This window comes from Nansenia antarctica (assembly GCF_963989245.1).
Source record: "Nansenia antarctica genome assembly, chromosome: 2".
In the NCBI taxonomy this organism is placed as follows: Eukaryota; Metazoa; Chordata; class Actinopteri; order Argentiniformes; family Microstomatidae; genus Nansenia; species Nansenia antarctica.
Genome location: NC_137675.1, coordinates 9,559,135 through 9,571,634, shown reverse-complemented (window position 1 = coordinate 9,571,634; position 12,500 = coordinate 9,559,135). Strand labels below are relative to the sequence as shown.

Genomic DNA, 12,500 nt, shown 5'->3' with positions numbered 1-12,500 from the left:
TCTCTCTCTGTGTGTGTGTGTGTGTGTGTGTGTGTGTGTGTGTGTGTGTGTGTGTGTGTGTGTGTGTGTGTGTGTGTGTGTGTGTGTGTGTGCGTGTGCGTGTGCGTGTGCGTGTGTGTGTGTGTCAGGGCTGATTGGCTGGTTAATAGGATTGTTGACACAGACGTTGGCCACATGTTCAGGCCAGCAGGCGGGGGGGTAGTAGTGGACAATACTGCTCTGTTAGCCACCGCTAGGTAGCACTAGGCTAATGGCCACTGCTACAGTACCTGACTGGCATGTAGCATTAGCTACTGTCTCTGATGGCCACTGTTAGCTAGCTGACTGGTATGTAGCTATCGGCTCCCTAATAGATTTACATTTACATTTTGGGCATTTAGCAGACGCCTTCATCCAAAGCGACTAACAAATACATTTGTCTAAGTACGTGAATCATCTATCCATCAGTCATCGCAAGAAAAAGTAATTAATGCTTGGACCAGGGGCCCTTGGCAGTCATAATGACTGAAGAAGAAATCATTATTATTATAAATATAGACATAAATAGAAACATTATATACAGTAACAACAGTCCAGTATGATTTAACATCCCCCAGCCAGCCAGAGGAGGAGTTGTACAGTCTTATCGCGGCAGGCAGAAAAGATCTCCTATAGCTCCTTAGTGCAACGCGGTTGTAATAGTCTGTTGCTAAAGGAGCTTTTCTGCTCTGCCACAGTGTCATGTAGGGGATGGGAGGGATTGTCTATGATGGCCTTGAGTTTGGTCCTCATCCTCCTATTGGCCACCTCCTCCACTGTGTCCAGGGTGACAGAGGACCGAAGCAGCTTTCCTAAAAAGCTTGTTCAGCTCTCTGGTACGTAGCGCCGCTGTCCCTCCTGGTTGTCTACTGGGCACCGTTCGCTAGCTAACAGACTCCCTAACGGCCACGCTTAACGGCTCCTAAACCTTGACGACCGCTTTGTTGTAAATGTGGGGGTCGTAGAGCTGAAGCGCGGGCACACACACACACACACACACACACATCCAGAGAGAGGGTCTACTTGTTCCACCTGCTAACTGTTGACTGCCAGGTGATTGATACCTGTATTTGTTATTCGAAGGCTCTTACAGCTGATCTCAGCATGACCTGTATTGTACTTTCAAAACACACACACACACACACACACACACACACACACTCTCTGTCCCCCTGTGTTATCAGCACGGTGATTAGGGCTCCCAGCCTGTCCAAACAGGCCAGGACAGATATCTCAGTAGGAGCAGGCAGACTTGCCAGGTTCTGACCGTGTCCATCAACTCAGCTCTTTTCCAAACAAAGTGCTGAACCTTCCTGATGTGATTGATGTTGTTGTTCCAGCGTCTGAGCCTCTGTGATGTTTAAGCCTACTGTTGAGGTGTGAGTGAGTGAGTGAGTGAGTGTGTGTGTGTGTGTGTGTGTGTGTGTGTGTGTGTGTGTGTGTGTGCGCGTGTGTGTGTGTGTGCGCGCATTTCTGTGTACATGTTGTGTGTCCGTTTCTGTGTGAGTGTGTGTGTCTGTGTCTGCGCTGTGTATGTATTTATGTGTGTGTCTGTGTGTGTATGTCTGCACCGTGCGTGTGTGTATGTCTGCGCTGTGTGGGTGTGTGTGTGTGTGTGTGTGTGTGTGTATATGTGTGTGTCTATGTGTGTGTGTGTGTGTGTGTGTGTGTATGTGTATGTCTGCGCTGTGTGTGTGTGTGTGTGTGTGTGTGTGTGTGTGTGTATATCTGCGCCGTGTGTGCGTGTGACCAGCCGAGTGGGGTTTGATGCATGACAGCCTATCAGCTGTGACTGCAGCGAGACGTTAAGCAGACAGGACAGGCTGATGAGAATGAATGGGGGTGAAGGGGATTGGCTGCTCAGCCTGCATGTATTCAATCTTCCACCCTCCCTCTCCTCTCCTCTCCTCTTCCACCCTCCTCTCCTCCTCCTCTCCCGGCCCTTGGCCACCCACATCAGCCTCCTCCTCTCATCCACCCCCTCCTCCTCCTCTCATCCACCCACCCAGGCAGACAGCCTCTCCTCCCTGCGACAGTACACCCAGAAGATGAGGCCCCTGCTGGGACTCTCCCTTCTATATTTACCCCCCCCACCCCACCTCCACCACCCCCACCACCACCACCCCACCACCTTCCAGTCCCCCAACAACAGTACTTGTCTTGTCCTGCCAAACCCCCCGCCCCCCCGTGAACATCAGGACATGTTGAACACTGCTTTTTTCTCGATCCTTGTTCCCAACGTACGTGCAGTGTACCTGGTGTTAGTTCCGTCACTTAGGCCTGGTGTTTCACACACACACACACACACACACACACACACACACACACACACACACACACACAGATGAAGCGTAATCCTACGCTAATACACATAATCCTCAACAGAGATGTTCTGTGGTAAGTGTTGTTTTTAGTCTACGACTGGGTTTAATATGTGTAGGGGAAACCAAACCACCGCCCCACCCACAGACACACACACACACCAGTAGATGACATGTAGCTTTAGAACTGAGCCATGTTAGAGTTAGGAGGGGAGGCTGGTGGAGGTAGACATCGGAGGACGGAGGCTCATCGTAACGCACGGAACGGAACGTGCCTTTTATCCCCTTCCTCGCTCTGTTCTGTGCGTTACGATGAGCCTCCGTCCTCCGATGTTTACCTCCACCAGCCTCCCCTAGTTTTCAAGTACAGGCGTTTAACACTAGAACAGCCGCGCCTTTTTTTACCTACTATGAGAGCCGCCTCGGGGTTCAAATGACCATTGAGATGACAGGAGGGTCCTGAAATTTGATCGATCAATTTACTCACAGGGTGAAATGATCCCGCCCACGGCTGTTCTAATGTTAATGCCGGTGGTCTTATCTCCAGGTGGACTATCTACCACAAAGTGTGTGACTTCCTAGTTTTTCAGTTTTTCTAACCCTGGTGGTCTGGTGTGGTTGGGGGTCTCCTCCGCAGGCTACTCCCCCAGGGATGTGGGCCCCTCCCTGGGTCTGAAGAAGTCCAGCTCCCTGGAGAGCCTCCAGACGGCCGTGGCCGAGGTGACCCTGAACGGGGACCTGCCCTTCCACCGGCCGCGGCCGCGCATCATCCGGGGCCGGGGCTGCAACGAGAGCTTCCGGGCGGCCATCGACAAGTCCTACGACCGCCCCGCCACCTCCGCCACCGCCGCCACCGCCGGGCCTGAGGAGGACGACGAGGGGATGGAGACGTGTAAGAGAGAGGGAGAGGGAGGGGAGGGAGGGAGGGAGGGTGGGATAGGGGGGGTTGGAGAGAGGGGGAGGGAGGGAGGGAGAGGTAGGGTGGGAGAAGGGGGGTTGGAGACGAGAGAGAGAGAGAGGGAGGGAGGGAGGGAGGGAGAGAGAGAGAGAGAGAGAGGGAGAGGGGGGGGAGAGAGAGTGTGTGTGGTTGTGTTAGGATGAGGGAATGGAGACATGTAAGAGAGAGAGAGAGAGAGAGAGAGAGAGAGGGGGGGGGGAGAGAGTGTGTGTGTGTGTGTGTGTTAGGATGAGGGGATTGAGACATGTAAGAGAGAGAGAGAGAGAGGGAGAGAGAGAGAGAGAGGGGGGGGGGAGAGTGTGTGTGTGTGTGTTAGGATGAGGGGATTGAGACATGTAAGAGAGAGAGAGAGAGAGGGAGAGAGAGAGAGAGAGAGAGAGGGGGGGGGGGGGAGAGAGTGTGTGTGTGTGTGTTAGGATGAGGGGATTGAGAGAGAGAGAGATACCTGACCTCACCAAGGACCAGATACTGTTAGCTGATTAGACGCAAACCAATTAAAAAACAGACGGTCATAGCCATTGGTTTTACGTCATATCAATCGTCTCCCACAGTTCCTTCAGACAGATTTAGGGTGTGTGTGTGTGTGTGTGTGTGTGTGTGAGAGACACCAAGGAAAGGGCCAAATGGAGGAGATACAAGCGCGCAATTGCATACCTTCATGCCCCCCTGCGTAATCTATTAATTCCCCTTCACGACTCAGACAAAAGCTAGTTTTAGTTTAGGGAGGTAAGTGTGTTTGTTAAAAGGTCAGGATGGAAGTCGTTCATGTGACCATTATGTCCTTTAAAGAGCACCCCCACTTTGATTGATCCTCTATCTGTCTTGATATGAAAACTTTCCGCTCTTCCTCCTGGAGATCTGTGTAGCGATGTATATCTCTCTCTTTCTCCTCTCTCTCTCTCCAAATAAGTCTCTTTCTCTCTCTCTCCTTCTCTCTCTCTATCTTTCTCGCTCTCTCATTCTCTCTCTCCCTTTCTCCTCTCTCTCTCTCCAAATATAAGTCTCTCTCTCTCTCTCTCCTCTGTCTCTATCTAAATATAAGTCTCCTTCTCATCTCTCTCTATCTAAAAATGAATCTCTTTCTTCTCTCTCTGTAAACATGAGTGTACTTCACCTCTATCTAAATATAAGTCTCTCTCCTCTCTTCTATCTAAATATCAGTGTCTCTCTCTCTAAATGAGTTTCTCCTTTCGTCTATCTAAATAGGAGTGTCTTCCTCCTCTCTCTGTAAACACGTGGTCTTCACCTCTATCTAAATATAAGCCTCTCTCTCCTCTCTTCTCTCTAAATGAGTCTCTCCTCTCTTCTATCTAAATATGAGTCTGTTTCACCTCTCTAAATGTAAATATCTCTCTCCTCTCTCCTCTCTTCTATCTAAATATGAGTCTTTGTCCTCTCCCTCTATCGAGTGTCTTCCTCTTCTCTCCATCTAAATATGACTGTCTTTCTTCTCTCTTCTATCTAAATATGAGTGTGTTCCTCCTCTCTGTCGAAATAGCTCTTTCTCCTCTCTCCCTAATATCACTTCCTCCTCTTCTATGTAAATATGAATGTCTTCCTCCTCTCTCTCTCTTCTATCTAAATGAGTCTGTCTCTCTCCTCCCTTCAATCCAAATATGAGTGTGTCTCCTCCTCTCTCTCTATCTCCACGAGTCTCTCTCCTCTCTTCTTTCTAAATATGTGTGTTCCTCCTCTCTGTCGAAACATCTCTTTCTCCTCTCTCCCTAATATCACTTCCTCCTCTTCTATGTAAATATGAATGTCTTCTTCCTCCTCTCTCTCTCTTCTATCTAAATGAGTCTGTCTCTCTCCTCCCTTCAATCCAAATATGAGTGTGTCTCCTCCTCTCTCTCTCTATCTCCACGAGTCTCTCTCCTCTCTTCTATCTAAATATGTGTGTTCCTCCTCTCTCAATGTATAGCTGAGTGTGTTTCTCACGTGTGTGTGTGTGTGTGTGTGTTCCCAGTGGAGGAGGACACGGAGGAGAGCTCCCGGTCGGGCCGTGAGTCGGTGTCCACCGTGGCGGACCTGAGCCCCCTGCCCTCCACGGAGAGACCCCTGCTCAACGGCACCGCCAAGGAGGACAAGAAGAAGAAGGGAGAGAAGGACAAGAAGAAGGGAGAGAGAGACAAAGACAAGGACAAGGAGAAGAGCAAGGCCAAGAAGGGCATGCTGAAGGGCCTGGGGGAGATGTTCAGGTGAGGAGGGGTCTCACACACACACACACACACACACACACTACACACACACATACAAACATACACACACACACACACACACACACGCGCACACACACACACACACACACACACACACACACACACATGCACAGACACACATACACACACACATGACCAATACACACGTGCACACACACACACATGCACAGACACACATACACACACACACATGACCAATACACACGTGCACATACACACCGCAACGCATCACATCTGCATACACTCCACAACATGCACATGCACATGCACACTGCAATACGCACGCACACACACACACACAGCTACCCGGCTCTCTGTTCTCAGTCCTAGTCCGACCTCCGTTACGATTGGCATCCCGGGGCCAGACCTTTCCTCCCTGCCCTGCGTCTTATTGGCTGGGAGGCGCGTGCGTTGCCAGGGAGGCGCGTGCGTTTCCAGGGAGGAGCGTGCGTTGCCAGGGAGGAGTGTGCGTTGCCAGAGAGGCGGTGATGCAGCCATACATCATCACATTAGCGCGGGCGTGTCTGAGGAGGGAATGCTGACTGGTGTGTGAGAGGGGCAGGATAATGAGCTCCACAGGGAAGGCCTACCTGGCAACATAGAGGCAGACGCATGTATACAGGCTGTGTTTGGCCTGGGGGGGGTGTGTGTGCGGGTGTGAGACTATGTGTTTGTGAGACTTTGTGTGGGTGTGAGACTGTGTGGGTGTGTGTGTGTGGGTGTGTGTGTGTGTGTGTGTGTGTGTGTGTGCGCATTTGTGTGTGTGTGTGTGTGTGAGACTGTGTGCTTTTGTGAGACTGTGCGTGCGCGTGCGTGTGTGTGTGAGACTGTGTGTGTGTGAGACTGTGTGTGTGTGAGACTGTGTGTGTGTGTGTGTGTGTGTGTGTGTGTGTTAGGGCTGCACGATTAATCGATTTTAAATCGAAATCGCGATTTGAGATGATGCGATTAACAAATCGCAAAGCCTGCGATTTGGGATACGTTATACAGCGCGTCGGATTCAACGTCAATGAACGCACACACCCAAGAACAACAACAACACTGCACGTGAAACGCCCACGTGTGAATCTGTGAAGACGTTTCAGTAGCTAGCAACATTAATGGTGTGGATAAATCGCTTCAAAAACAACATCTCTGTTGTAGGGAAGTATTTCGGGTTTAGGACGACAGATGTGCAACAACAGCAGGTGTTGCGCACAACCTGTCGTGGAACAGTCGCTCCATCCAGAGGCAAGGAGAGTTGAGTGAAAGTCCCGTAGCCCAGTCTAACGTTAAGCAACCTAGGGCCGGTTTCACAGACAAGGCTTAAGCCTAGTCCTGGACTAAATCACACTTTCAATGTAAAATCTCCATTGAAGATGCTTTTTAGTCTAGGATTAGTCCTAAGCCTTGTCTGTGAAACCAGCCCCTAGTGTTTTAGAGTCGTTTGCGGCTGTTACGGTGTATGAAAAGGGATCACGAAGGCACCGTGAAATAACCAATTCCATCACGCACTACCTCGCTTTATAAAGACATGGTGTCTATTAACACTGTGAGCAACGAAGAGTTTAAAAAAACTCATCCAAACGCTGGATAAAAGATATGCGGTTCCCTCCCGCATGTACTTTAGTCATGTGGCCATCCCGGAAACGTATGTAGCGGAATGTAGGAAGATACTTGAGATGGAGCTGAAACATGTGGAGTACTATTATACATATTATATTGTTATAGTACATATTATTATATGCAACAACAACAACCGATCTGTCGGGCAGGACGACCGAGCCGTATCTCAGTCTCACCGTGCTTCATACATTACGACGACGCGTTGAAGAGTTGCCTGGCCCTGCAAACGGTATACTGTCCTGCTTTATCTATTTCAATGTTTACAGAAAGGACCTATTATTCTTTACTGGACATTTTTATTATCACTTTATTTAACTTGATTGCAGTATGTGCAATATTTAGAGGCTGCTCCTGAGCCATAATTGAATAACCTTGTTTGTAGAAAGGTCCTATTTTATTTTCATATTGGAATTGTTAAAACATTTGGACACTTGTTGAGAGAAACAAAATCACAGCTGTTTAAAAAAAACATAAAATAAATATGTTGTTCCAATTCATATCTTTTAAGTTCTCATCCTTGCATTAGAATTAGAGCAGTTAACAGTTTGATGGTATCATGTATGCTCTCTGAAATTTGCCCATGATAGAAGGTGATAGACAGATTCATCCAATGCAAAGTATTTTTGAAAGGACCTGCCCTTTTCCAAACAGCTTCCAATGACGCTATCCTAGATGGTTGTGTGAAACAAACCATCTGAGTCAGGTTAGTAATGCTCCATCACATCTATTACACAGTGAATCTTAAACTGAAGCTTGACTTTAAAGCAAACCAACGTAAGTTTCATGTAAGTTTAGTTCTTTCACTCGTAACTCGGGCTGTGGGGGTGCTAGAGACGGGAGCCAATTTGTGCTCCTAAATCCCCCGAAGACGTACACACAAACTCACGTTGATACGACCTTCCTAGCCGGAGATATGGCCGCACTTTACAAAAACTTCTTTAAAAAAATAATAATCGCAAATTACATCGCAATCGCAATATCTGTCAGAATAATCGCAATTCGATTTTTTTTGCCCAAATCGTGCAGCCCTAGTGTGTGTGTGTGTGTGTGTGTGTGTGTGTGAGAGAGACTGTGTGTGTGTGAGAGACTGTGTGTGTGTGCGTGTGTGCATGTTGCAGTGTGCATGCCTTTGTGGCACAGGCATACACACACACACACACACACACGCCATGCTACTGGACCTGTTGGTCAATACCCCCTGGTGTGTACTGAGCTCCATTAGCAGGGTGTTTCAGGGAAGCTGCAGGGAGGCAGTGTTGCCAGGTGGGATTGTTTTCCAGCCTAACCACAGTCTAAAATCCACCCAGTGTGATCATAAGTAGCCCAATTGGGCGGGAATACACCCTATCTGGCAACACTGCAGGGAGGTGCAGGGCTCCACACTGCCAGGAACCAGCTCCTCTGAGGCCCGGCCTGGGGTGGCGGTGTACCAGACCAGCTCAGATGACACTGGAGCTGCTCATTGATCCGTGTGTGTGTGTGTGTGTGTGTGTGTGTGGGGGGGGGGTCTTAACCCTCTCATCTCTTTGGGCTCACACTGCCACCCAATCACAGCTTCATTAGCGTCAGCCTCGGCGTTCAAGCAGGCGCCCTAGCGTAGCCAGGCCTGCTCACACACACACACACACACGCACACGCGCACACACACACACACACACACACACACACACACACACACACACACACACACACACACACACACACAGCCCTGCTCTGAGCACACACAGAGAGACACACACATACACACACACACAGCCCTGCTCTGATCGCCACTTGGACCCTCAGCAAAGCCCAGTCTGCTGTCCCAAGCTGTGGCAGAGTGAGAGTGTATTAATATTAATAATAATAATAATAATGATATATGTTAGTTGACACTTGTACCCTCCTGGGTGAGCGTCCTGGTCTGAGGCTGACGTTTGGACAACGTGGTTGTCAAGAGAGACCTCATCGCTTCGAGACGCACAGCAAGCTCCTCCCTCTGACACATTTTGGGGCCGCACCGGTCACGTGACCAGCCCTGCGCCCCCCGCCATTCCTAGTGTCTGTTTGATACCATTCCTAGTGTCTGTTTGATACAATTCCTCATCCCGTTCCATGCGCTACAATGAGGGGAGTATTAAGGGGAGTATTAAGGGGAGTATTAAGGGGAGTATTAAGGGGAGTATTAAAGGGAGTATTAAGGGGAGTATTAAGGGGAGTATTAAAGGGAGTATTAAGGGGAGTATTAAGGGGAGTATTAAGGGGAGTATTAAACGCCTCCATGTCGTGATGAACGCGCTCTTCTTCTTCGTCTTTTCTCTCTTCCCCCGCAAAGTTACACTTACCCACGTAAATCGAGTGTCCTCTGGGAGGAAGAGGGGTGGGTGTTTTTGTGCGTGCGTGTGTGTGTGTGTGTGTGTGTGTGTGTGAGAAGGAGATAGAGGAAAGTGTGTGGGTGAAAAAGAGGGAGTAAGAGGTGTGTGTGAAGAAGAGGTGTGAAGAGGTGTGTGTGTGTGTGTGTGTGTGTGTGTGTGTGTGTGTGTGTGTGTGTGTGGAGGAGCTGGAGGGAGGTGGTGTTTTAAGCAGTCTTAATGAAAGCCAGTGGAGTGGAGAGGGGAAGTGTCACCCGTCGCCGTGGTGATAGATGGTGCTGCACGGTGTGAACATGAACACATCAGCGTAGGGCTTTCTGGAACATCTGAGACGCTTGTTGATAAATTAATCAGGTAATGGACCCCCCCACACTGTCTCTCTCTCTCTCTCCCTCTCTCTCCCTCTCTCTCTCTCTCCCCCCCCCTCTCTCTCTCTCTCTCTCTCTCTCTCTCCCCCTCTCCCCCTCTCTCTCTCCCTCTTTCAAACTTGTCCTTCTCTCTTCTTGTCATTCTTTCTCTTTCTTTTTCTTTCTCCCTTTCTCTCTCTCTCTCTCTATCACACACTCATCCATCTCTCTCCTTCATCAACTTTTTCTCTGTCGTTATCGTTATTCGTTGTTTCTCTCTCTCTCTCCCCCTCCCTCGCTTCCTCCCCCAATTCCCTCCGTTCCAAACTTTTCTTTTGAAGGTAAGCTCAGATACACTCCCCCCCTCTCTGTGTCTCTCTCTGTGTCTCTCTCTGTGTCTCTCTCTCTCTCTGTCTTTTTTTTTTTTTCTCGCTCTCAATCACACACTCATCCATCTCTCTCTATCTCATCATCTTGTTCTCTCTCGTTATCATTATCTCTCTTTTCTCCCTCCCTCCCTCCTCCCCTCCCTAACTAACTCCCTCCCTCCACTCCCCATCACTCGGTCCCGCCGAAAATGAGTGTCTCCCTCAGTGGTCCCCCAGTTGAAATAACGGCTTGAAATGAAAAAAAATGTAAATGACTTCCCTCCTCCGTTCTAAACTTCAGAGCTTTTCTTTGCAGCTTATTGAGCTCAGATACCCCCCGTCTCTCTCGCTCCTTCCCCCTCTCTCTCCATCTATTCCTCTCTCTCTCTCTCTCTCTCTGCAGGCCATTTCCCTTTTCAATAATAATCAGGGCTCCATCAGAGAGCTGAGCTGAGCCAAAGTCATTCCGTCACCAGGGCCTCGTCTGGAGTCAATCAACCTGAGGAGTCTGTCAGGTGCCTCCCGGTTGGTTTAGCATCTCCCTTCCCATGAATATAATTACTCTGACTCGCTCATATTTGCTCGCCGCTTATGAACTTTAAAACCAGCTCATGCAGAAAGGCTCTTGTCAAGCTGCAGCTGAGCGCTCGAGTCCGGAGGTGAAACTTTTGCGTCGTGCAGTTGGTGTTTCTAAGTTCTCGTAAGTTGTAACTCGTGCTAGCGGTAGGCGGTGGTTTTAGCGATAGCAGATCATTTTTTTATACGGTTCACGTCAGATTCTTAGCAGATGAGGTCTTGGCTGTTTTCTACAGCGTGGGTTCATCAGGAGGGAATGATAGAGGCGAGGTCGGGTCACCTTGTTGTTGTTGTTGTTGTTGGTGTTGTTGTAGTAGTTGTTGTTCTAACTCACAAACTGACAACTGACAAAGACTTCCAGAACACTGGCCATTTAGAGAGCCAAGTGTTTCATTTATGTGGTATTGACCTAGCAACAATAGCAACAATACTTTGATTGGCTACGACACTGAAACATCATCATGTATGCATTTTTGGTGAATAACGTCGCCCTCGGTACTAAATCAGTAGAATGTCGACAGTTTGGCCGCCTTTATTTACCATCGGCACTAAATAACCAGGGGGGTATTCACATCAACGTCGCTAAAGGAAAATCCTGGCTTATTTTTGATAACTCTCGCCAGATTTATCAAAATAAGGATGGATTTTACTTTAGCAATGTTAGTGCCTCACCCCTGACAGAGAAGCTGTCTCTCTCCCCCCACATTCAAACAGCCCTGAGGACAGTGAGAAGATGATAATCGGTAGTTGAAAGCCTGATGATTGTCACCCATCACCCATCATTCTAACATAATCTCCTCTCTCCAATCTCCCCAAGACACACACACACACACACACACACACACACACATACACACACACACACACACACACGCACACAGAAAAAAGAGAGTGGCAACGTTTCATTTGTGTGTACAGGGATATAGCATGACTCGAAATCACTAGAATGTTGATAAACACTAAACATCTCTCTCCCCCCTCCTCCCCCCTCTCTCCTCCTCTCTGTTCCAGGTTCGGGAAGCACCGTAAGGACGGAGAGAAGATGGAGAGGAAGGGCTCCAGTAAGTGGAGGCAGGAGGAGACGCAGGTGTCGGAGGAGGAGACCCTGAGGATGAGGCTGGAGCAGGAGAGGTGAGGCACACACCTCCAACACACCGCCAACACACCTCCAACACACCGCCAACACACCTCCAACACACCGCCAACACACCTCCAACACACCTCCAACACACCGCCAACACACCTCCAACACACCGCCAACACACCTCCAACACACCGCCAACACACCTCCAACACACCGCCAACACACCTCCAACACACCTCCAACACACCGCCAACACACCGCCAACACACCTCCAACACACCGCCAACACACCTCCAACACACCTCCAACACACCGCCAACACACCGCCAACACACCTCCAACACACCTCCAACACACCGCCAACACACCTCCAACACACCGCCAACACACCCCCAACACACCCCCAACACACCTCCAACACACCCCCAACACACCCCCAACACACCCCCAACACACCCCCAACACACCCCCAACACACCTCCAACACACCCCCAACACACCCCCAACTCACCCCAACACACCTCCAACACACCGCCAACACACCCCCAACACACCTCCAACACACCCCCAACACACCCCCAACACACCCCCAACACACCCCCAACACACCTCCAACACACCGCCAACACACCCCCAACACACCCCCAACACAC

At 49.6% G+C, this 12,500-nt stretch overlaps 1 protein-coding gene across 1 annotated transcript in view; it reads left to right on the top strand.

The window, feature by feature from the left end:
* Window positions 1–12,500, top strand: part of LOC308149770 (partitioning defective 3 homolog) — a gene marked incomplete at both ends in the record, with an annotated part of 204,272 nt that overhangs the window by 141,878 nt on the left and 49,894 nt on the right. The window contains 3 exon segments of the mRNA XM_080522660.1: window positions 2,977–3,231; window positions 5,264–5,495; window positions 11,775–11,894. Coding sequence (XP_080378786.1) covers window positions 2,977–3,231; window positions 5,264–5,495; window positions 11,775–11,894 — 607 coding nt within the window.